This window comes from Pteropus alecto, unplaced genomic scaffold, assembly GCF_000325575.1.
Source record: "Pteropus alecto unplaced genomic scaffold, ASM32557v1 scaffold157, whole genome shotgun sequence".
Lineage (NCBI taxonomy): Eukaryota > Metazoa > Chordata > Mammalia > Chiroptera > Pteropodidae > Pteropus > Pteropus alecto.
In genome coordinates this window covers 4205188-4231659 of record NW_006440626.1, presented here as the reverse complement: position 1 = coordinate 4231659, position 26472 = coordinate 4205188, and the positions used below count along the sequence as shown (strand labels likewise).

The 26472-nt window shown below is 38.2% G+C and overlaps 1 protein-coding gene across 2 annotated transcripts in view; it reads left to right on the top strand.

The window, feature by feature from the left end:
- TNRC6B (trinucleotide repeat containing 6B) overlaps positions 1-26472 on the top strand; it is a 204229-nt gene that overhangs the window by 34188 nt on the left and 143569 nt on the right. For both annotated transcript variants that reach the window (XM_025050577.1, XM_006917396.3), the window contains exons 2-3: positions 19593-19666; positions 26070-26160. In XM_025050577.1, coding sequence (XP_024906345.1) covers positions 26116-26160 — 45 coding nt within the window. In that variant the 5' untranslated portion in view covers positions 19593-19666; positions 26070-26115. The remainder of the gene's footprint in view (positions 1-19592; positions 19667-26069; positions 26161-26472) is intronic.

The following is a 26472-nucleotide window of genomic DNA, read 5'->3' as shown; positions in this document are numbered from 1 at the left end:
TGTCAGTGTTTTCGTTTTTGGCCAATCTAATAGATGTGTAGTGGTATCTCATTGTTGTTTAATTTGTGATTCCCTAATGATGTATGATGTTGAACATCTTTTCGTATGCTTATTTGCCATCTGTGTTTCTTGTTTGGTGAAGTATCTTGTTCAGGTCTTTTGCCCATTTTTTTAATTGGGTTGTCCATTTTCTTATTGTTGAGTTTTAAGAGTTCTTCTTATGTTATGGATAGCAGTCCTTTATCAGATATGTCTTTTTCATTCTGTGGATCGTCTTCTCATTCTCTTGACTAACTTGATTTTTAATTGGAAGTTTCATTATAAAGTCTTGATATATTTTATCTATTAAAAAATAAACCCAAACCCAAAAAACTACCTATTCATGCATTCCACTGAAGAGGCCTAGAAGCAGTGACTGACCCAGCAGCATATGTAACCACAGTGCCCAGCTCATGATCTTGAGATACCAATTCTCACTAAAAGGAAGCAGAATTCTTTAGCTGATCCAGGCCTGCCACAGGAATCGTACAAGATAAACTTAAAATTTCTTATACCATATAGCAAGGAGTAGACTATGACAAGGGTCACATCAAAAGGACTCAGGAGCACACATGAAGAGACTACCTTTGCCAGTGATGAGAAAATTTGAACACCAATAAGAACATTCACTGAAAAATTTGAGTTCATAATGATACTTTAAAAAATAAAAGCCTATTGGTTGCCATTTGCTAGTGCTACATTAAGCATACATCTTCCTCTTCCTATATAAATTGAACTGGTTTCTAGATCTAAGTATTAATGTATAAGAATTACAGAGGATAGAGCAACATGTTAAATACCACCATGGGGGGTCCAGTAAGAAAAATCCAGACTATGGAAGACCCTACAGGACAAACAACCTGGTTTCTTCAGCAAATAAGTTGTAAAGGAAGAACACATCAAAGCAAAACAAACAAACAAACAAAATCTTAATGACATTTATGAAGCAATTGGAGATTTGAATACTCACTGGTTACTTGTTGATATTGGGATTATTATTAATATCTTTAAGTGTAATAGTGGTACTGTGAATTTTTAAGAGTCTTAATATGTTAGAGATAAATGCTTGTGTGTTTATCAATGAAATGAATTTGCTTTAAAACAGAAGCAGGGAGACAGATGTGGATTGGATACAGATGGAACAGTGTTGACCAGGAGTTAACAATTATTTAAGCTGATGATGAGCATATGAAGGTTCATTATATTATTCTCTCTACTTTTGTGTTTAAAATTTTCCATAATAACAAAAATTTAAATATCTTTTGATATTTCATAACCATAAACTGACCCATGTATGGATGTGGGACTTGAATTCATACTATCTGAATAGCATGAAAAACTCAGGCTAATTTACTTCAGATTGTTATTGGGTTAGTAGTGCCCCTAGGAACCTGCTGGAGTAACGAGATAATCTCAGGAGATAAAAATATCTTACTTAGGACTCAAAAGAAGTCCCACAAATAAAATTGCACAGAATAGAAGCCCATAATGAAAAATCACAAAACACTTAGGAAACAAGCCACAATGTTTCAGCAGAAACAACAAAAATCATTCGACTTGAAAATACGGCAATGATTGGAAACTGAACATAAAATTAAAATATTTAATATATTCAAAGAATTAAAAGAACAAATTAGAAGTATAAGTAACTGAGACCATCAGAAATAACCAGGTCAAAAATCCTATATGTCAAGGCTGAGTTTTTCAGCTGCTGTGTGTTACTATAGAGCTATTTGATTAGAGCTGTTGAAAAAAATGATAGCTAGGTATATTTGAATTTCAGAAATAAAGAACATGATTATTGAACACAGTAGTTAATTGAGAAGATAAACAGCAGATTAGACACATATACAGAGAGAATTAACGTACTAGAAGGTAGAACTAAAGAAACTGCCCATGTGAAACCCAGAGAAGCAAAGAGAAAATATAAAAGAAGGATTAAGGTGCATGGAAGATACATTGAGAAGGTCTAAAATAACATCTAACCTGAGTTTTAGAAGGAGATAATAAAAAATTGGGGCAGAGGCAATATTTGAAGGGATAATAACTGAGATTTTCCAAAATTGATGAAAAACTTGAATCTTCTGAATTAGAAAGTTCAAGCAGGATAAAGAAAGGGAAATATCACCTAGAAACATCGCAAATATAAGATCTTAGTTGTGATGAGAAAGAGAAAGCAGACTACTCTTATTAGAGTACAGGCTGATAACTGACTTGTCATTAGCAACGAGAGACAGAATCCTGTTGTCATAGTGCTGGGAGAAAAATAACTATCTTTAAATAATGATGACAAAATCAAAACAATTTGAAATAAAGACCACTTCTATGATGAATGGAAGAAAATGTAAGAGTGTTTTTGTGCTTTCACTTATTACACAATAGTTAGGAGCTTGCGCTTTGCAGTCAGTTTGAGTTCTACTGCCAGTGACTATGTTATTTAACTTCTCTGCCTCGGTTTCCTTCTCTGTGAAATGGCATTATAGTAGTACCTACTTTATAGGGTGTTTTAATAAGTAGATTAGGTATTACATTGTGACTGGCACGTAGTATGCATTAAATAAATGTTAGAGGTTACTATTATCATGTTTTTTGAATATATGATGCCATCAGTTATAAGACATACCATAATTTTATGTTCCACTAAGAAAGAATGCTGCCAATTAATTGTAAGATATAAGACAGCATTAGTTTTTTTTTTAGCATTTTCTTTTATTATTAGTTTCAAGTTTACAGTACATTGGCGAGGCGTTTATATAGTTTATGAAGCGATCCCCCCGACTACTCTATCACCCCTCTGGCTCTACACCTAGCCATTACATTACTGCTGACCGCACTCCCTATGCCGTGCTCTCCATCCCCGTGACCATCTATCAACTACTAATTTGTGTTTCTTTAATCTCTATATTTATGAGTCTGTTTTCAATTAGTTCTTCTCGGTCCTTAGATTCTGCATATAAGTGAAATCATATGGTATTTATCTTTCTCCGTCTGACTTATTTTGCTCAGCATAATAACCTCTAGGTCTGTCCATGTCATTGCAAATGGTAGAATTTTATTTTTTTATGGCTGAGTAATATTCTGTTGTATATATGAACCATAACTTCTTTATCCAGTCATCTATCGATGGGTATTTAGGTTGCTACTATATCTTGGCTATTGTAAATTGTGCTGCCATGAACATAGGGATGCACAGATCTTTAAGATTGTTTTGGTTTTCTCTGGATAAATACCTAGAAGTACAATTGCTGAGTCAAAAGGTAAATCCATTTTAATTTTTCAAAGGCCCTCCAGACTGTTTTCCATAGTGGCTGTACCAATTTGCAATCCCACCAACAGTGTATGAGGGTTCCCTTTTCCCCACATCCTCGCCAACACTTGTTTTTTGATTTATTGATGATAGCCATTCTGATAGGTGCAAGATGTATCTCATTGTGGTTTTAATTTGCATTTTTCTGATGATTAGTGACCAGCATATTTTCATATGTCTGTTGGCCAAGACTGCATTAATTTAAAAACCTGTCTGGATTTCAGAGGTGTTAACATGTAAAGAAAAAAAAAGTACATCTCAGAATTGATGAAATACAGTATTCTGATAGCAAATATTCATTGAATCCAGGAAAAAAAAAATATGGAACGTATGAAATAATAACAAAAACAAATAGTTTGAAGGAGAACTTGATGAAATAAATATGCGTTACCCATAGCTGGAGAGTTTTGTTATAAAATATTGAAGGTTAAGACAGCTGTTTTATTTCTTCAGAAGTGAATGTGAACTGCAACTGAACTGCCCTTGAGAGGGATTAAAATTTCCCAGTGGCTGTTAAACAAAAAGTGTTCTTTAACATTGAACTGGTAGGCACAAGCTGTGGAAAGGCCAGATGTCGAATGCAGAACATATTTGATAAAGCAGAAGTTTAATATGCAGCTAAAATAGTAGCATTCTTCTGCAGTTGTTTTTTTTTGAAACGTTTTCAATTTTCTTTTCCACTCTGTGTTTTGATTGCCACTTCCGTGAAGCTGAAAGGAGATTATTGCTAATTTCATGTGATCGTGGAGGTGATCTGTTTTAGTTGGTCTTATTGCTGATGATACTGCAATATGCGTCAGTGCATGGAAGCATCAACACTCTTCCAAACACTTCGATTTGGTTAGATCATATCAAATCATTGGTAAGCTGCTAGCTAGGGTGCTGTCATTTAATGACATCATATAGTTTAGAAATCTTTACAATTATATTGTAAGAAAAAGACTATACTCATTTAGTTAATGGGATAAAATTTTCTTTGGATTTTTACAATAGCCTCATTATTCTTCCTCCTACCGCTTTGTACTTTTATCAATTAGGAATAGATTAGACTACATATAATTAAAAATTCCAACTTTACTTTAACCAAATAGAGATTTATTTTCTCTTATGCAACATAAAACTGAGAACTAGGTAATCCCAAGCTGGCGAAGTCACTCCACAGTGGTGTTAATGTCTCGGATTCCTTCGTCCACCCTTAGGTGTGCCTCTTGATATTGGCAAGGTCATTTTTCTGCTTCACCTTTCCCCTGCAGGAAGAAGGGGAAAGGATGAGGTAAAAAAGGCATGCCTCATCTAATGATGTGCATCTCATTGAGCAGAGCCGAGACACATGGCCAACTCTGTTCATAAGAAGGGCTAGGAAGTCTAGCTGAGCACAAGATTCTCCCCAACCAAATCTGAATTGCAATAGAAAGTTAGGCAACTACCAGCTTTTGCCATGTGCCCCTTTATTGTGTGATTGTATTTTCTTATTGTATTTTCTTAAAGCATATGCTTTATTAATTTAGCAAACATTTACAGAGTACCTGCTCTGTGCCAAGCGATGTGAATACAAATATGAGTAAGGTACCCCATTCCTGCCATAGTTGTTAGGTGAGATGGGCATCAAAAAAAAAATTACAAGTGCTATAACCTATAACCTTTATACTCGAGGCAGATGTGATTGACAGTCATAGTGGTTCATCCATGTCATCACCAGGTAACTGACCTGGTGACTCTAGCCTCGGCCTTCCATGTTCTCTAATTCCTCTGCACCCCTCTCATCCCCAATCCTAAGTATTTGTATTTCATTGATTTGATTCTCTTAGAAACATAAACATGACTACTATACTGACTTCAGAAAGCATTGTCTGTCATATTGAATACATTGGTGCCCAAAATAAATAGTGAACCCTTGAGTGCCCTGATCATGGCCAAAATTTCATTATGAGACTTTAGATTGCAGATCCGTAGACACAGGGTACTACTGAAATGGTAAATTCTTTCTCAGGGGGTCTGTGAGGACAATTATCAGCTGTAAGTAATGGGTTAGAGTACAGCTCAGTTATTACCCAGTGAAGTCTAAGGAACTCTTGCTGTTATGGATGATTAGAGAAGAGGTTCTGTTTCTCAAGCATAGCATTGTATTTTTCGGAAGCATCCAGATTTCCTGCAGAGACATGATATTTCCATTAATTGAACCCTGGGTCAAACTTGCAGGAGCATACTAGGGGGTATGATATCACTGTACCTTGACAATGTGAGTTTGGGCTTGCAAGATGGATAGTGAGACTTGATCAGGATGTTGTTTGGGTACTCGGTGGGTCCCCCATTATACCCCAGCCAAAGATATCACAAAACTAGCTCTACCTATTGTGTCTTCTAAGAAACGTTCTCTCAATCTTCCCCTGCTCCTGAACAATTGTAGTTTTTGTATCCCTGGGTTACACAAGATGCTGGCTATATGCCAACAAATGACTATGAAAAATAAACAACAAAATTTAATATTTATTAGTCAAAAACATGTTAGATTTTGGCTTTCAGTGGTGGGAATTTATTGATCAGCCCATACATTGGCATGCGAACTTATTTTCCCACAAAAGCAGTTGAAGGACTCTATTAATTTATTTGAGCAGCTCTGTCAACATGGTTCTAAAAAGAACGAGTTAGAATCCTATTCCAATGTGCTCATCACAATAACAGCATTAATAATGGCAGGAATAGTTATCAGAGGTGACCAGTAGGGACCATGTGGCACCAGGCTTTGGGAGGGATACCGTGAAGGAGGGAGAACAGATACCCATTCCTAACCTGCCCCATCAGGGGAGTTCACTCTGGTGATGGGTGGAGTAGGTGGCATAGCTGGACCATCCTTAATCAGACTGAGGTGTTTGGACTATATTCTGTACGGGCTGGGAGGCTTTTGAACTTTTTGAACAAAGCGGGAGTCACACGATCAGAATGTTTTTTTAACGTAAGAGTTATTCATGTTCTTTGTAAAGAACTTGAAATTTATGAAGTAGAAAATAGAAAATTACCCCATCCCACTCCTCAGAGGTACCTCTTTTTAAATGTTGCTATATATCTTGCCAGACTTGCCCCCCATACTTCATTCTAGCATAGTATATACATTGTATACATTATATGTACATATGGTATATAATATAGTATATATATAAACCAACAAAGGTTTAAACTATACATGTTTTGTGACTGCTTTTATTTTAATATGATGTTATAAACATATTCCATGTTACTTTGGCTTCCTTTTTAATAGCCGGGTAATATTCTATTTCTGTTACATGCCCTGAGTGATTGACATTAGCTTGTTCAGGGCTGCAAATAGTAAAGCAGCAGTAGCAATAAACATCTTTATACAAATACATTTGTATGCTCGTGAGTATTTTTATGGAATTCTTTCTGAGAAGTAGAGTTGCTGTCTTAAAGAAGTGCATATTTTAAATTTTGGTAGATGTTGTCATGCTATTCTGTAGAAAGGCAGTTTATATCCTACCGTCAGTATATATAGTGCCACCTTCTCCACACTTGGGCATTATAAATCTTCTGAATCTTTGCCAATTTGCTACATAAAAAACATCTTTTTTAAAAAAAGCATTAGGTATATATTTTTATATCCTTTGTATTTTTTCTTTTTGTGAATTGTGTATTCTAGTTATGTTAGGTTTGTTCATGATTTTCTTAACAATATGAGAGAACTCTACCTGTTACGCATTATAAATATTTTTCCAGTATATCTTTATTTAATGATCTTCTTTTGGCTCTAGAAGAGTCTTAGATTTTTATGTAGTAAAATTTATTAGTAATTTCTTTTATGCATTCTGGGTGAAATTGTCATGCTTTAGGAATACCTTCCCCAATTGAAGATTATAAAAATATTTTTATGATTCTTTTATCTATTACTTTCATGTTCCTTTTGGCTTTTTCATTAAAGTGTTTGATTTACCTGGAATTTTCTTTCGGTGTATGGAGTAAAGTATATAAAGTAAGAATTATAGTTTCTACTCTCCACTCCCACAGTGACTAGCCAGTTACTCCAAACAATTTACCGAATAATTCATCCTTTCTCCACTGATTCGAAGGGCCCTTTTAATCATAATTTCCCATATATGGTGCATTTCTTTTCTCCTTGACTCCCTAGACCCCCAACTGTGGAATCAACAAGATTAGTATATTGGATCAGGACTGGTGGGAAGGGAAATAGAAGATAAGCAATGTGATATCAGAAGTGAATAACACTTGGAAGAGCAGGTTCGGAGAAGTTTTCGATGGGTTGTGCTGGAGATTGGAAGGACACTGGTAGAAAGTCTTAGCAAGTCCTTGAATTCTCTCTCATCTTGGCCTGTTTTTTCCTTTCCTTCTCTCTAAACCATTAATTCTCAAACTTTAGCCTACATCTGAATCACCAGGAGGGCCCATTAGAAACACAGGTTGCTGGCCCTCCCCCCACCACACCCCCAGGAATTTCTGATTCAGTAGGTCTGGTTAAAGGCTGAGAATTTACATTTCTATTAAGAGCTTAGGTAATGCTGAAGATGCTGATCTGGGGACTACACTTTGAAAATCACTACTGGAGACCAAGTCCTCTTCACATCCATCTTAGATTATTCTCATGGTCTCTCGTTTGGCTTCTTTCCCTGTTTTCCTGTCCTTTAATGTCTCTTGACAAAAATTCGGATTATATTGGTGAGAGTAGAAGTGGAGAGAAAGAAATAAACCTAAAAGACATTTTAAAAGAAAGATCGGTGGTCTTTGGAGACTGAGTAAGTGTGAGGGACAAAGTTGCAGAAAGCAAAAGAGGCATTTTCTAAATATTGCCACCAGATTTACTCTTTTGAAAACGCTTCTTTTATCTTATTTCCCTGTTCAAAATCTACAGTGAGATAAATCTAAAACGAAATGTATTTGAATAAAATACAGCTGACAATTGACACCCAATCAGTGTGGTTTCTCCTGTTTTCTCTAAGTCAGATCTCATTATGGCAAATGACTTTGCAAGTAGATCTCTGAATTACCAAATACTTGCAAGCCTGAGCCAGTGACCTACTTTAAGCAATATCCAATTTAACAATTCCAGTTCAGCAAACTAATTTGGATAGCATTTTAGGACTCCTAGAATTTAATCTGAAGTACTTTTGTATAAAGAACTGTCAATTTCTAAGGGTTAGTTTAAACCCTATTTAGAAATCCTGTTTATTGTATGTGTATCATTATTCTTTTATCTTATTATGCACTATGCTTTCTGTATTTAGCTTTCTCTTATGCTTCCCATTTGGCCGTAAAAAGGGAGGGCATTATGCCAAATATTCATGTTTGCAATTGTAAATGCATATGAGGCCAGACTGTGTGTTTGTACAGGTTGGGTGAAATAAATAAATGTCAGTGAAAGCCTGTTTTTCAGGATCATTGTTTGTTGTTCCTGGATTGGAAAATGAGCATAGGGATGGCACTTTGGGCTTTTAATATATTTAGTACATGACTTATTTTTTTTTTTTAATTTTTAATAGCTGATTTTTCTTGTTACATTTTATCCTTATGTTATTTGGTTCCATATGTGGGTGAGATTTTAAAGATGTGGGAATTATAGCTGGCTATAAAAGAGTGCCAAATATTTTTTTTAAAAAAACACCTTTATTGAGGTATAATTTATATACCATAAAATTCACCCATTATAGGTATACAGTTAAAACATTTTTAGTAAATTTGTACATGTGTGTAATCATCATCACAACCCAATTTTAGAACATTTCCATCAGCCCAACGAGACCCTTTATGCCCACTTGCTGATAATCCTTGTTCCCTCTCCCATCCCTAAGCAACCACTAGTTTACTTTCCATCTTTATAGATTTGCTTTTTCCGAACATTTCATATAAATGGAGTCATACAATATGTGGTCTTTCAAGGATAGCTTCTTTCACTGAGCATTAATGTTTTTGAAGAACAAAAGTTTGTTCCTTTTTACTGTTGAGTAGTTTTCCACTTGGTGGATACACCATAGTTTATCCGTTCACGAGTTGATGGACATTCGGGCTGTTTCCACTTTTGGTCTTGTATGAATAAATGTTGCTGTGAATATTCATACACAGAAATGTTTGTTTTGATGTTACATAAATTATTAATAACCAGATGAGAAAATCAGGAAATTTCAAAATATTTTAACCCCAAAATTAAAATCTTACCTTAGACCATATCAGATTGCATTTTTACATTATATTAATTCCTTATTATCCCTTAAAGCCCTTTCCAGACTTGGAATTCAACAATAATTTTGTTGTTTTATTAAGGCAATATAATGTCGTATAGTAGAGATTCACACTTTAAAAAAATTTTTCATAGTCATTATCATTTGAGCCTCACGATAGCCTCACAACAGGTGGATAGGACAAGCATTATTACTTGTCCCTCATGTGTTGCTGTACCTTCATTCTGAGGTAATTGCAATAAAAAACCTCTTCAAGACTATGCTTCCGTTTTGTGGTATACACACAGGATAGGGCAACTCCAAAGGACTGCTCTTGCATGTGATATAGATCCAGTTTTGGAGTCTTTGTAGTTTATTCATTCCACAGATAGTCATTGAACATCTAGTACATGCCAGGCACTATGTTAGATATCGAGGACTGAGAGGTGAAAGATTTACCTCTCAAGAAATTGTCCGTAATGGCCACGTAGAAGAAAATAAACTATATTATTGAGCTATGGGATCCCAGAAGAAGAGTATCTAAAGTGGAGGGGCTTCGGGGGATAGAGAGGAAGTTATTGGTGTATTATTGATAATAATAATAGATAATACCTAGTGCTTATTGTCTCCCAGGCATGCTCCAAGCACCTTGCATATATTTACTAATTTCATCTTCACAACAACTCAGTGAGGCAGATAATATTTTTATCCTATTTTACAGATGAAGCTACGAAACTAAGGTTGGTAAGTTGACCAAGGTCATACTACCAGTAAGTGGCAGGTCTGAAATTTGAACCAGGAAGTGTGCCTCTAGAGTCTGTGTCTCCTGAAAAGTTTTTTCATGGGAGATGATGACACCCAGGCTGTGCCTGGAATGACAGTTTGTACTTAGTCTGGCAGAAGGATGGATTATGTCTACATGATTTTTTCAGACAGAGAAATATCACAAGTAAAGGTAAAGAAAGCACAAGGTTGAGAGCATGTGTGGCAGACTACTTGTGAAGAAAGGTGGGTGGCAAGAGATGAGACCAGAAAGATAGGGCTGGATAATGAAGGGCCAAATGCCAGCTAAGGAATTTGGGTTTTGTGATCTAATTTTTAAAGTTATTCCAAAGATACTACTTTTCCCTTTGTATCAGTTTTCTTTTTCTTTTTTTGCTTTCATTCTTTATTGTAAAATATATCACACAACCAAAAAAGTACATACAATACAAATGTTGTAAAACTTAATGAATTATTTTAAAATAACCACCTCTGAGGTCAAGAAGTATAGGACATTGCTGGGACCCCGTAGTCCCTTCTTGGTGGCCTTTGCTAGTCATAGCCCCTCGCCTCTCACCTACAGGTAACAGCTCTTCTGATTTCTTTCTTTCTTTTCTACTTTTACCACCCATGTACCTCTAACCATTATAGTTTTGGAGATTTTGAACACAGAGTCACATGGTATATATATATATATTTTGTATCTGGTCATTATGTTTGTGAAATCCATCCATGTCGAGTGTGGCTGTTGTTTCTTCATGTTCAGTGCAGTGTGGTAGTCTATTTTATTAGTATGCCAGAATGTATTTATCTCTTCTTCTATTGAGAATATTTGTGTTGTTCCCGGTTGGGGACTATTATGAGTAGTGCTGCTCTGAATATTTTTATATATGTCTTTTGGTGCACATGTGCATGAATTTTGCTGGGTATATACCTAGAAGTGGACTTGCTGGATCACAAGCATGTCTGTCTTTAGCTTTAAAAAAATAATGCCAAACTGTATTCCAGAGTATAGATAACAGTTCACACATGTAGTATATCAGAGTTCCTGTCGTTCCGTGGCCTTGGCAACATTCGTTAGTATCAGACTTTGAAATTTGTAACCATTCCGGTGTATAACAGTGTCCCATCATGGTTTCCTTTTGTATCTTCCAGTATGGTTTTCGTTTATATTTTTCTCACTATCGAGGCTAGATACCTTTTCATATGTGTATTGGCCATTTAGGTAATGTAGTCTTTTGTTTGTTTGTTTGGTGATGTGACTCATCTAACCTCTTGCTCATTTTCCTGTTATCTGCCTTTTTTTTTTTAACTTGTTATAACTGTTATTTTGAATACACAGCCTTTATTGGTTTTATGTGGCCTGCTTTTTCACTTTCTTGAGGATGTCTTTTGATGAATAAAAATTCTGAATATTTATCTGTTTTTTAATAGTAGGTACTTTTTGTGTCCTGTGCGAGAGATCCTTCCCTGCCCCTCGGTTATGGAAACATCTCATGTTATCTTCTAAAGGCTTTATTATTTGTCTTTCTCATAGTTCACCTGAAATTGATTTTTGTATATGGTAATTCTTAATTAACTCATTAGTGCTCTTCTGCCTTCAAGCTATTTTTTAATATTTTGTTTAGATTTTCTGGCTGTCCTCAGCTTTGGTTGGTCTGAATTACCTAGCTTACCACTCCCAGAGCAGAAATCACTTTCAAAGTTTTAGTTTCACTTTGACTTCAAAATGATCTGTCTTGTAAAAGGACCTTAATAAATATGTTTACTACAAAAATAAAATTTAAAAAACTGAAAAACTATATGGATTAATTTTTTTTTCTATTCTTTTTAACTTAAGAGATCGGAAAAGAAGCTTCTGTTTCATCTCTCAGTTGTAAAATACTGTTAGACAACTTAAAACTTGCTACATAAAATGAACAATTGTACTTAGTTCAGGATAATTTTAGAACATTAATCATGGTAAAATTTTAAATTAAAAAACATCCACTAGCAAACAGTGACTTTGATAATAAAAACAATTTAACCATGGTAATAGCCACCTCCATTTCTATCCAAATAACCAAACCTCTTTTTTGGCCAGAGATGGACTGTATGCAAACCACATCCAGAATGCTTTTAGTCGATGCCACAAAATATGAAGAAAATGTTTTTAGTTTATGGCAACTAGCTCCATGACATATGATGCTTCAGGAACTGTTTTTACAGTGCACAAGATGCACGGGAATGGAGTAGCAAACTCACATGATTATTGGCAAGGAAAAACTGGCTACGTGGCTGATGTTAAATTTCCTTTTTAAGACAGCCAGATCAAGAAATGTCTGAAGAATTCGAGACTGTAGCAGTGAGATGATTTTGCAGTTAGTAAACACAGCCTCGGGAAGCCATGGCAAGGCAGTTTCTTGTGAGCCACTTACAGCTTCTAGAAGAGCATAGAGTAGGCGCCAGAGAGGAAAACCTGACGTGGCCTCTGGGGAATGCTGCTGGGGGAAGTAGAGCCTCTCTCCCGCAGGCACTTACACACCTTGCCGTGAGGGAGAGGCTCCTCGTCCTGCTGTTACCAGAAGCTCACCTTGCCCTGCCATTTCTGTCTCTGAGGTTCACAGTGGAAGTGAGCTTGGTTGTAGCCAAGATGTTAGGTGTGAGAGCTGCGTACGTGGAAGTTATGGCTCTCAAACCACACACTTCCTTCCTGCCCAGCCCTTGCTTATACCATTTTCTTTCTGTTTTAAAATTAATGGTTAGCCAAAGTGTCCTCCGAGGATCCCTCCCCACGCCCCCATCCAGACTGTTTCAGGGTATCTGTGAGGTCACAACTATTTTATTAGTTCTAAGGTGATATATACCGTTTAAACTCATTCTCCTGTGATTGTGCAGTGGAGTTTTCCAGAGGCTACGTGACATGCTAGACTGCAAAAGATTGAATGCAAAAGCAGATATTAGGATAGAGCTTGTTGTCTCTTAAGCCAGATGTCAAAGATATTTACAAAGTGTAGAACAATGGCACTTTTCTAAAAATTTTTATGCTTTAAAATATTTTAAATTTAAAACTGTTAACATAATTGTTTATGATCAGTATTTTTAATGAATACTTACGAATAAGTATTTTAAACTTTTCATAGTTTAACATGGTAAATATTGATAATTATAACCCACATAAACAAAAGCTCTTTGGAGTCCTTAATAATTTGTAAGGATCTCAAGAGATCCAGAGACCAAAAAGTTTGAGAATCACTGCTTTAAACCTGTCAGTTTCAGTTGGAATCACAGTTTCTTTCTGAGGGCGGCGTAGATCGTCCAGGCCGCCGTTTCCTCTGCATTCTCTAGATTGTGCTGCACAGCTTTATGCTTAGTTTTTGCAGAATTGCTTGGTGTGCTAGTTTCGCCTCCTAATCAATAGCGTAAGACCTCTGAGGACAGGGATATCTTAAATGAGAGTTTTTTGAGATATCCATGGTATGTATTGCTGAGCACAGCATAAATAGTTGGTAATGGTTATTCATATTATTATTATCTACAATATCAATATTAACATTTCCCAAACTGAACTGGTTTATCAGAGAACCCAGAAGCATTTAAAATTTTGTGAACAACCGTAATCAAAATAGCTATTTGATTAAAAAAAAAAAAAAAACCATACACCACAAAAAATTAATATACACTAGAGAAAAAATATAAAAGCTGTTTGATCATAGATCATTAGTAAATTGACTGTAAAAGCTGAGCATGTTAATCTGTTTAATTTTTATGTGACCAACAATTGCAGTAAAACTTGGCCATAGGCCTTTGCTCGGAAAATGCCAAGCACAGTGCTGGGTGCTTAGTAAGCCTCCCGTAAAGCTGGTTGAGTTGAACCTGCTGTTTCGGTAGCCACCTCTGCTGTCCTTATTGCAGGCGACCATTACTCCCTGTCTTCCCCACCCCCACCTCCAAGTGACTTGTAGTTGTGTTTAGGTCTTCAGAAGGTAGCCTTACTTTCTGAAGCTCTTTCTGTTAAAGAATTGACGAGTTGGCCTGGACTAAGCTAGAGGGCATTAGTTGGCTGTCCAAACTGGGTCAGTAGCCGAAGGTGAGGCACATGCCTTTTTCTTCATCCTTCCTTCAGACTGAGTTTGTTTTTCTTAGACAACCCTCCCTGACTTAGAAGATACAAGAATAAATTTAACATCTTTATGCCAGGGTCCTGCTGTTAGTCCCAAAGTTTCCTTACAACTTCTCCCTGGAAGTCTGAAAGTCTCACACAAGTAGCACACCGCCCCTGAGACACTAGCATTACTTTACCCATGATTTTCTAGAACAGAGCATGATACCCGGCAGGTAATTAATTCACTGAATGAATGAATGAATGAATGAATGGAGTCTGTACTGTGTCCTTGGATATACTGTTATAACTTAAAAGCAGCATCCTTATTTGGTTAAGTTAAGACTTTTATATTGAGTTGACTTTTTTCCCCCCAAAGTGTATGTTTTTATTTCAAGAGTTTATTGGGATGTCCTTTGTACTAATACTATTTTAAATGACAGTGATACAGTGATAAATTAGATTTCAGTCCTGTCTTCAGGAAACGTGTAACCGAGTAGTATACACAACATACTCAAGCCTAACGGAAATGTGTACCAAGTACCGTTGCTAACTAAGAAGAAGGACCTATCCAGATGGCCTGCAGCAAGAGAGAAGAATCAAGAAAAACTTCATAGAAAAGGTTTCCCTAAGACTGAGTATTGAAAGTTGAGTAGAAATCTGCCCTGTGAGTGGGAAGGCAGTCTAAGTGGAAACGGCACGTACAAAGTCACAGGCACATGAAACCATGTGGTGCTTAAGGGAGACTGAAAGCAGTGTGGTTTTGCGAGATAAAGCTGAGAGGTGAACAGGTACCAGGCCTTGTATACCACATAGTGGGAACTGGATTTTATCTTGAGATAGATGACAGTGCAAAGGCAGTGTGGGTTTGCACTTTATAAAGGTAAATCTGATGGCAATGGGGGTGGGGTGGGTGTTGAGGGTAAGAAAACCAGTTGAAGAAACAATTGGAATAAATCTGGCGAGAAACTATGCCAGAACTAAGGCAGTGGCAGTAGGGATAGGGAATACTTGGGGATTAGAATTGACAGAGTTTAGTGAGAAGATGATGATGGTCCCAGATTTTCTCTTTGAGTAGGATGGTAGTATTTTTCAAGTGAGACAGGAGGAGGACACAGTTTGGGGGAGGATTATTTTAGTTGTAGTTATGTTGTGTTTCAGGGACCCGTGGAGCATGAGATGAAGAAGTCCACCGACATTAGGCAATTGTATAGATGGCTTTGAATATCCACCAAAAAGGACTGGAAGGAATGGTCTAAGAGGTAGCAAAGTAATGAATTTGGCCCCTTTTGAGGGATAAATGGACTAAACATGTTCCATGTCAGTTTGGGCATCAGAACTAGTCTCAATCCTTGAAACCAGGAGTTGAGTTCGGTTCCCTCACCACGACCCCTGTTCTCCCAAGCTCCACGTACAGAAGCAGCAGCTCCTCACCCAACACCACCCTGCCCATGATGGGAATCTGAAACTCACTAGTATTGACAGAGGCCTTGGAGACAGGAGGACTCAGACAACAGCCACGAGATCAGGAGCTAAAACAAGGTGCCCCTGGCCCAGAGGCTGGATCTGCAGTATTCTTAATATCCAGAAAGGAAAGGCGCTCCCAAATGACAAGAGTTTCAGGTCATCCTAACTTTTAAATGCCAAAGCGAAAGCAAAACAATGAATAATATCTATTGTATTTAGCAACTGGGATTGATGGGAAAAAATCAAATTGAGATGATTAATAAGCGAATGAGAGATAAGGATGTTGAGACCACAAATAAAAACCTGCCTTTAAAAAATCTTTTAAAAAGCTTGACTGAGGGAAAGGGGAGGGAAGACTCAAAAACTTGAGGAAGTTTTAGGATTAAAGGGGCTGTTTTCAGGAATGGACAGACTTGAACATTTTTACAGAATTCCAAAATGTTCAGCTGAGGTAGAAGTGACCTGAAACTGCATAGATCTTGGAACAACAATTACTCTTGTGTATCAGTGGCTGAATAAACCCCTCTACCTATAGCATCCGTCTGTGCTCCTTAGGCATTTGTTATTATATGCGTTAATTAAATAGGCTGCTTCTTGCCCTTGTCTGGGTACCCCATTTATAGAGCTGGACTTGTGGCACCCTCCTGTGTGCCCCTAATCTCATGGTCTGTGTTCGCCTCCTGGGAGAACCTTCCTGGCCTCCTCACTGGTGTTTTACTCCTCCGTCACATCTGCTGCTTCACTTTAACTATCCTTTTCTGATATCTTGCTCAAAGTTAGGCCAGTTGCCAGTAATGTAGGCATCCAGGGTTTTCAGTGTTATTTGTGACTCAAAAGTTTATAGTATATTCTTAATAGTCTCCATCCCAAGAATTATACTGGATATCGAACAGATAAGCAGTGGTAAATCTAGGAAGATCAGGATGAGGAGAGGGAAGACAATGGTCAAGGAACCTTATCCATGTTGCTTGAATTTTTGAAACGAGAATTAAAAGTATATTTAAAAGAATCATGCTAAATAATGGTGTGAAAATTAAACTCTACCATATCAGAGGTGATATGAATATAGTTTATCGAGTGTGTATTCTTTAAACTTTCTATATTCGGTAGGAAAGATTCAGTTCTAATTACATCCTGTGGGTTTAGTTAGATACTTGGCTGTGGAGGAACTCTTGAAATCTACTTGTGGTTTAGCACAAGGGGTTGATTTAGTCCAAGATCCACTGAACCTTCCCATCCTCCATGTGAATTTCCTGACCAGGCTGGTTACCATGCAGGAGAAGAGAGGAAACTGGAGTGGTTCAAATGCTGCAGCTGTCTGTGATCAGATGGTAGAGTTACAGTGTAGTTATGAACATTTCAGATGGTGTTTTGAAGGAATTTGCCATACCTCACAAAGAGAATAGTGCTGTAGATAACTTTGACTAGATGGTTTCGAATGTTGATTTTAGAATTAAATTTTATGTTTGTCTTGAGTTCCGAGAACATCTGATACAGAGGTTCCCAGCCCTACAGAGGGAATAATGAAGCTGGTTTCCAGAGCTCTTGGAACACTGCCCCGTTTCCCTCGCCGGCCTCTTCTCTGCTTTAACTCCTTTTCCTTCACTGAACGCCAGCAAGCGTCTGGGGCCAACTGCCAAGCAGGCGAGGGACTGAGCTGGCCACTGTGTCCTAAGCGTGTCTGTTAAGAAGATAATGTAATAAAGAGCTACTTTATGAAATTGGTACAGAGTTTAGACTATTGATAAGTGTAGAGAAAAAGTCATGTTTAACCTGGGCAGAAACTAATCAGAATAGAAAACTGAAAATTAATCAGGGTTGTTATCTTAACAGTCTGTGGTTGACAAAAACTTAAAGAATCCAGTCTTTCTCTGAGGCGCTGAGGTTAGCACACAGCCACATAGTTCATATCCTCCGCGAGGGCCAGACCCATCTTGGAAGTTGCAGCTAGCTGCTTCAACTTTCCACAGTGACATTTAATGGGGAAGCATCCACACTGAAGTATTGAGTTATTGAGATCACGTTGGGATTTGGTTCAGCTTCTTTTATTGAACTCCTACCCCGATACCCGGTTCAGAGGTGTGTAACTGTCAAGGAGCTCCTGCTGAGTGAGGAAAACAGCCCCACAGATATTACCAATGTTATGTGCTGTACCTCAGAGGAGGGACACTTAGTGCAGCCAAGGGTTGGGGGGGGTGTCCCGAAACTTTTCAGGAGTCAACACTTGAGACATATCTTAACAGAGGAATGGAAGGGACTTAGGCACAGGGCACTCAGAGACAGGGCGCATGTACCGTGGGGCAAGGCGACCATGTACAGTTCATGTGAGCAGAATGTGAAGTGATGATGGGGCTAGAGAGATCCTGAATTTTACCCTAAAGATAATGGGAAGCTCTTGAGTGAATTATATACTCAGAGGTCAGATGTGCTGTTTAAGAAAAGAATATTGCTGGGACAACAGTGTGTATAGTAGGAAGATAGGGATGATAATTAAAATATTACTAGTACTCATTACAGCACAATTCCATCTGAGACTTATTTATTCACACTTTAAATACAAGCTAACATAGAGATAATGACAGATCTGAGGGCACGATGCTTTTAAGATTCACTAAAGCACCACCTCAAACGTTGTGACATACAATGAGATTAAAGCTATAATTTACAATCTGTAGCCATGGGGGATGGACTGTACTTTCTTGGACAGAAACATTAAGTCAATTGCGAAACTAAGGGGCCAATTTCCAAATAGTTACAAAGCTTTCTGACAGCAGTGTGGATGCTTATCACAGATAAGTTTCTGCCAGGCTCGTTCAGCTTTTGCCCACCTTCACGTAACACAGAGAGGTCCAACCTTGAGCAGGATATCCTTCTGACATTTGTTTTTGCCATTGTAAAATGAAGGGTCTGCCTTGGGATCACTAAATGCCTAATAATATAGGACCGTAATTCATATATATAGAGAGACGGTCCATCATGAAATGAATATAATTTTCACTGCATTTATTAGCAGCTTGCTATGATCCATTCCAGTCATTCTTTGGGAATTCTTGGGAGCAAGAATAGGCTCAGGGATACTGGCTAAGAGGCCTCCACAAGTGAGAAATGATGATGGCAATGAAAATGAAGAATTACAGGTGGCTCTGAGATACGTGTGGTGAAGCGGGAATGACAGGACTTGCTGATGGGCTACGAGAGGACGGGGTAGGGTGTGAAATCCAGGATGAACCTGACACAAGCAACTGGGTGGAGGATGGCACCTTTGAGACAATGGAGACGGGAGAATGAGGTCTGGGTGGGGACGAAGAGGGCAGTTTGGGACATACTGAATGAATCTCAGGTGATTATGATACGTTCTCCTGTCAAATGGAGAAGTTGAAAAGGCAATTTGGTATTTTTCTGGTAGAACCAATAAGGTAAAATAAATAATAAAGGTTTGGCATAAGTTTTAATGTTTCTTCAGAAAGTATTTAATTTCATGTTCTTAATAACCACTAGCATTTGTTGGGCATATGATCGATGCCCTGCCCTGTCTTAAGTGTTTTACACATTTTTCATTTAAACTTCCAAAGAGCTCTACGAGGAACATGCTATGCTGGGTGTAGAATGAGGACGTTGAGGCTCGAGGTTAGGGCACTGGCTAAAGCGTCAGTAGCTGGCAGATGGAGGAGCCTGGGTTTGTACTAGGCCACCCGGAATTCAGAACTGGTGCACCTTGCTGCAAGCGCGTGACTCACCGTGATTTATCTCTTTTCAGGGTTTTGGTTTTTGCACTGAATGTAGCCTAGACTCATCTTCCCGGGCGTGCGTTGCCCCAGGATACTGTCAAGGGTAAGTTTTTAAAATTCGTATCTACCTAGTATTGGCAATGAAATGGAAGAGTCTTCATCTTAAAAAGAACAAAAGTATATTTTGACGTTATTGCTCCTTTCCAGAGTTCTTAACAGAAGGGCATTCAGAGTGGGCATCGTATCACATCAGCCCTTTGCATTTCTACTTTGGTAGAAAAGCACTTGTATTTAGATTGATAACGACATTTGGTGTCTCATTCTTTTGTAAAGCTAGAATTTGTTAATGGGATTTAGCAATTCCACAGTTTGATGCGAGCGTGTTCCTGTCCTCTCTGCCCCTAGTTCTGCGCCTGCTCTACTCCGCAGACCTCATTGCTGCCACAGTTAGCTTTCTGAATGATGGATTCACTCACGTCACTGCTTTGCTTAAACGGCTCTCACGGCTCCCAGTTGCTGCAGATGTCCACACACAAAGCCTTCAAAACCTAATTCCAGCCAATGTTTCTGGCTCCTTTTTTATTGAACCCCTATCTGTAAGCCTTACCAGACCATTTTCTATGTCCCAGATATTTAGTTCTTTCTCTCAGCTCTGTAGCTTGGTTGACGCTTTTCTCTTTGCTTCAGTTTGGAAGAGGAGAGAAGAATGCAACTATCTAGTCTTTGTTCTTGTATCTTTCCTCTTGTCGCCTTCTCCCAGACTCTCCTTCATCTGTGTTTTAGTAGCACTGTTATTATTACAGTAATACAGCATTCATTATTTTACATTAGAGTTATTTATTTGTATTCTTTCTCCTTTACTAGCCTATAAACCCTTTGAGACTTCTTGGAAAGGGATTAACTGTGTTTTTTAGTGCCCATTGGCTGTTCCTGGACACTTTACTCAGTACAATACATATATTAATTTAATCTTTACAACACCTCCACCTGACCAGTTTTATGGATGAAAATAATGAACATTAGGAAGTGAAGTAACTTGCCCAGGATTACAAAGCTAATAAATGTCAAAAAGTAATGATTTTGTTCCTTCAAAGCCAAAGCTCATCCTGCTATATACCACACTAGCCAGCGCCATCTGGTATGTAAATATTTATTGAATTGATATCTACTGCAGTTTAAGAGAAAAGGACTTTAGTTGAGTAATTCAGTCATTTTTACATAGAAATGTATTAAATACCTATTAAATGCCAGGTACACAGTTTTAAGTAAACCTTGAATACAGAGATTAATGAGATATGTCTGGTATCAAAGGTTGACAATCTAACAGGCAAGACATCTATGCAAGCAAATAAATCCAATAAAGTGTTGCAGATCCTATAATAAGACTCAAATAAGATCTCCTGGGGACACTGAGGGAGGAATCATCCATTCTACGTGGAGATGGATCATTCATTCTACGTGGAGATGGATCAGGAAATAGTTTCTAAAAGCTGAATCTTGAATGAGCAGTAGGATGTTTCCTGGTGATATCAGAGGAAGGAAAGGCAGAGGGAGTAATATGAGCAAAAACATGGAAACCTGAAACAATCTGGCATATTTGCGAAGCTGTAAGTTGTTCAGTGTAGCTGAAACAAAGGGAACAAAGAGGCCTGGCCAGGGTCCCTGGAGAGACAGGTGAGAGCTAAATCCTGGAGGGCTTTGAAAAATATTAACATATTTGCCAGCTTTTAGAGAAGACCTAGCACAGTTGCTGTATAACGTTACTCATATTTGGTCATTAACATTTGTTGAGTTCTGTCCTGTGTGTGCTGAAGCACTGTGCCAGGTCAGAACTATCTATCACTTACCGTGTATGGCAAACTGGTGACAGCTCTGGTGAAATGATGTGCTGAAGCAAAAATCAAATGCTTATGTTGTCACATCATTTTTGACAGCTTTACCACTTGTTCACCCCTCTAGTTAATTTCCACTCAAGTGGACTTTGCCTTGACTTTTTCATCACTCTGTTAGCGCTGATACACTGGACCCTGTGTCACTTTCCAAGTGGAACCTCTAGCTTAACCATATACTTTTGCATTGCCTGTTTTATTCTCTCTCCATTTTGTCAAAAGGACACAACTAGCCATGCCTTCAAACAAGAATGTCATCAAAGCTTTTTCAAGAAACACATCAAAGAAAATATTAAGGCTAGTTCCAAAACAACAACAAAAAAATGAGAGCCAATTAAATAAAAGGCAAATAGACAAATAGAAAAATAGGCATTGATATGCATATAGTAAGTAAGCAGATTATATTATGTTACTCAAGAAAGATTTTTAGAAATACAGATTGACTGGATATTAGATGGATAGAGATGTGGATTGGTGATGGGGGAAAGGATTTTAAATAAGGTATGGACCACATAGGGAGAAATTAGCCAGTTGTGTGGAGAAAATGGAAAGAAGACTTGCCCGAGTGAAGTGGGTGGAGTACAGTGTATGCACTGGGAGTCACTAGAAATGGAACCAAAAAGCTTACGAAGTAAAATGTGTAATGAATATTATGGTAATGGGATAATCAGGAAGATAGCCTGATGTAAAAAACATCTTAATTTTGAGGAAGATAAGTTTCAGATATAAGTTGAAATTGAAGGGGACCCAATAAATATTATTCTCTTCCCTGCCCAAATTCTGAACCAGCGGAGATAGAGGCTGAAGGAGTAAGGCAGGTGGAGATTAGAATTTCACTTTATTACTAATAAAGTTGACATAGGAGAACTGGCTCATCTCTGAGGGCAAGTTGGCTCCTGAATACTGAACTCCAGAGCTTAGGTTTCCTCTCCCAGCAGAGTCTGGGATAGACCCACGTCCTAGTGGGAAAGAACAGAGCAGAGAAGGTCCCCCCAAGGGAAAGGGGAGAGAAGGAGCTGACTTTGCAAGCCCAGTTTACTCTTCCAGGCTAACTGATCAGACTGCTTGACTCCTGACAGAAGGAATCAGGGAGGCCAGGAACAGGAAACAAACCGATGTCTCCCACAGGGAGGGAAGCGTCAGGAGTGGAGAAGACGGTTTCCTCCGCTAAAACTCACTAGCTTTTGTTTCTCAGTGCTTTGGACTTAAGCAGTAGGTCTCGGTCTGCTGGGCTGTGCCTGTCCCCTTAGGGCAGGGGACATTCCTGTTCCTGCTTTCATGAGGACAGACCCCCTCAGGTTTTCTGTTTGGAACCATTAATAGATTTTGTCCCCAGATTCTAAAATGGATCAGAACACAAATTATACGAACTTCAAAACTAAACCAAGTCATTTCAGCACTGTCCGCACAGCCATCAGATTCAGAAAGGAAGCCTCCCTCCATCCAGCCCAAGAGCAGTATTTCTGATAAAATTTTGTTTGTGGAATGCAGTATTCAGCCTTGCCAAAGACTGTAGCAGAGACACATTGGTGACTGAGGGAGGGAGGCTGGGTGAGATCCTCTTGGTTTGAGCCTCACCAAGATAACCAGTTAGTCCATTCCAGTGTCCAGAATTCATGACTTGGACACTTCCACCCAATTTTGAAAACTCTGCCAGCAAGAGGTTAAATTTGAAACTGTGCCTATACCATATCTGGAAAAAACTCAAGCAATGCACACTGTCTTTTCTTTTAAAGATTAATATTTGAAATATCACCTTTTTGCAAAATTTAAGGATTTATAGTAGTGGCACCCCCAGTTACCAAGTTCCCTCCCTTCCTCTATAAATTCCCTCTGTCCCTGCCCACCTCCTGCCTCCCTTCTTTCCTTCCTTCCTTCTGTGAAATATAGTGAGAACCCTCTTAATTTCCATTTCCCCTTTGAATTGCCTATGTAAGCCTAGCACAAACAATTTAAATGTAAAAGTTTGCCGGTTTTGTAGTACATGTGCTATTTGAAATTCAGCTACCCTGCAACTTACATGCAGCAAATAATTGTTCTACTCGCTAATATCTAAAAAGACCGTATGAAGAGAGTCTTTTTTCCTAAAGTCTAATCTTTGCCTCAGCCATGCCTGCTTAGGAAAAGCTGTGCCTGCATAATTCAAGGTCAGGCAGGCAGCAGCCTTCTGTACTTTGAAGCCACCCAAGCCTGCTAATGCCCTATTCCCTTTGCTGAGGCCAGCACAGCTGGCATTTGCTTGCTAGGCCAGAGTGGTCAGTGCATGCTGAAGCCACTTGCGCAGCTGACATTTATATGAGCCTTCAGCACCACCACCATGGCCTACTGTGGCTTGTTTCTTTGCTGAGGCCTTCGCTGAGGCTCATATGCCTGATGCATGCAGCCTTGTCTCTGTAGAAACAGCCACTTAGCTGAAGACAAAGTTGCCATAACTACAGTCACCACTAAGTTCAGAATACAGTGTGGCCTATGGTTTATAAACTTCTAATTCGGCCTCAGTGGTTAAAAGCTAGTGTACAACGTATAAACTCATGTGGCCGAGTAAACCTCTACAAAATCAAAACACTTTGTCCCCTCATGAAAGACCAAGGCCCATAGTCCTGGCGCCAACACAAGCCTCAGAAATTCCACATGTATTTTGTTCCCCAAAGTTTACTTCATGTCAATTTATCAAGACTCTAGTCTCGTGCACTAGATGTTAGGGTGTTTGAGAGACCCTCAAAATAGCACTCTTTTTCCCTTGGCTGAGTTCTGTGCTAATTGAGAAATAAGATAAAAGAGTAGGGCATTTGGGAAACCAAAATATCATCTCTTTTACTAATAAAGCTGTTTTGGAGAATGTGGGTAGTGAACTGCAGGCAAGTGAACTTCTTAACACTGTACCTCAGAATGTAACAGCCTTAACTTGGGGGCCTGCATTTATGGGGACGGGGTAGAGGAGAATGCATGCCCCCTAGGGACAGCTGGCTTCCAAAAAGAAGAGCGAGAAGGGGCTGAGCTCACATATCTTGTTTCTCCTTCCGAACTCACCATTCAGATAAGATCCTGTACCTCCTCTGGGGTAGAGTGTGTGGAGGTGGAGAAGAGCCAGGAGTGAGCCTCAGGAGAGGGAAGAAACATTCCTCTCTCCCAGCACGTTCAAATGGAAATGGCACAGAGATAATTGGTGTGTCTTTCTTGGTCAGCTATGCCTGTAATGCATCATCTAGGAAATACATCTATTTCAGTAAAGTAGAATGAGAGCTTAGACATTTGTGAAGCAATTTGCATACCAAATCTTTCTGGATATGTTACTGAATTTTCCCAGTGCTACCAATTTAATTTTCATTGAAAGAGCAATTTTGTTTTTGCACAAGTGTCATAAACAGGTGAGGAGCAAAACCAACTAGAGAAAGCCTGTTTCACTTGCTGTGAGCCTCAGTCATGTTTTGCAGGAGTGGGCAATGTCGGTTCATCTGGAATGAATGAGTGGGGGTTGATTGAGAGAGCTTTTACTGTACCAATTTTACATTTACATTTACCATAACATAAATACACACTGGTTCCCAAAAAGCCTCGTTAGGTGAGCACAGTAGATATTTTAATACCCCTTTTCCACCCAAATGGTGAGGAAACTGATTTCCAGAAGTGCCTACTTGGCCTCGGATCCTGTGGCTGGTTATTAAGAAGCCTGCATCACCAGGCCCCTGAGCTGCTGTATTCAAAAAGAGATTTCTCTGCACACAAAAAGGATAGAGTATTAAGCATCATTTAGCTTTTGTATTTTTTAGCTATTAGCCTTTAAAGTATTTGAAAGGTTTTAAAATATTCGTAACTACATTATAATGGAGATTTGTCAGTTTGAGTAATTATTCCTCAATAATTACATATTTAATGAACTAATTTGAATGTTGCATAAACTTTCAGTAGTTTCCTTTTGGTAAATTTTAATTCATAAAATTTTAATAAAATTTTACTTGACTCGTTTTATTCTTAGAGGAGAAATTATTTTTATTTTCTTAATCTATGAATAGCCTGTTCTCATATAAAAATAAATTAACTAACAGTTTATTAAGAAAATTTTCTTAAAATAAAACAAGTGGAATCAACCATTAGAGTGTACCTTAATTTCAGTTATAAAACACCATGAATATTAAACATAAATTATAAACCTAAGAAACCCAGCCAATTTCAAGAACTTAACCTAATATCTGGCATAACCTACAGCATAACAAGTGGTCCACTGCTTTACTTAGGCGGGCATCCTGTTTTCCGTGTCTGTACTATAAGAATGACTGAAGATTTCACTATCACCTCTGCCAAAAGTCAAATAAAAAGGAAAGTTATCTAGAACTGTTCAATGCTCCAGTGTCATAAACTTTTCCTAACTATCCTCCCCTGAGGCGAGGGAAACTCCCTCCCTACCTCTCCTTCCTTTCTTACCTAAGTTGCATGTGTATGTACGAACACACACACACACACACACACACACTCACTCACTCACACACTCACACTCACACTCAAGGCCATTGCTTCACAATATTTATGGTCTCAGTAATAGAATTTCAATCTAACCTTGGAAAAACAAATTTTTGCACTGAATTTCTTATGTATTTTTTCTCTTCTTACCTCTTTTAGGCAGTATTTGTGTGTTTCTGCAGAGTTTTGCACAGAGTCTGTTCCCATGCAAACCAATGAGGGAGAAGTATCGGAAGAAAGCAGTTCCAAGGTCAGTAAATTCTAAAGGTGCAAGCAGTCTGAGTAGAAATTAAGCAACAGGGGCAATGGATGAGTGGAGTGGGTGTATTATTTTAGGTAAATTTAGAAATTCGATTGATTTAAGTTAGAACATAACCTAAGATAGAGAAGATTTTTTTTCTTCTCAATATCCATTATTCGTTATGCTACATGACAAATTTAAAACAAAATTTACTGAGTTCATAGAGAACTTTATGATTCATTTGTAGATTCTAGTACTTTATCTTTTAATGTTTTATTTTATAAATTGTATATATTTCTTTGAAAATTTAAAACATAGCAA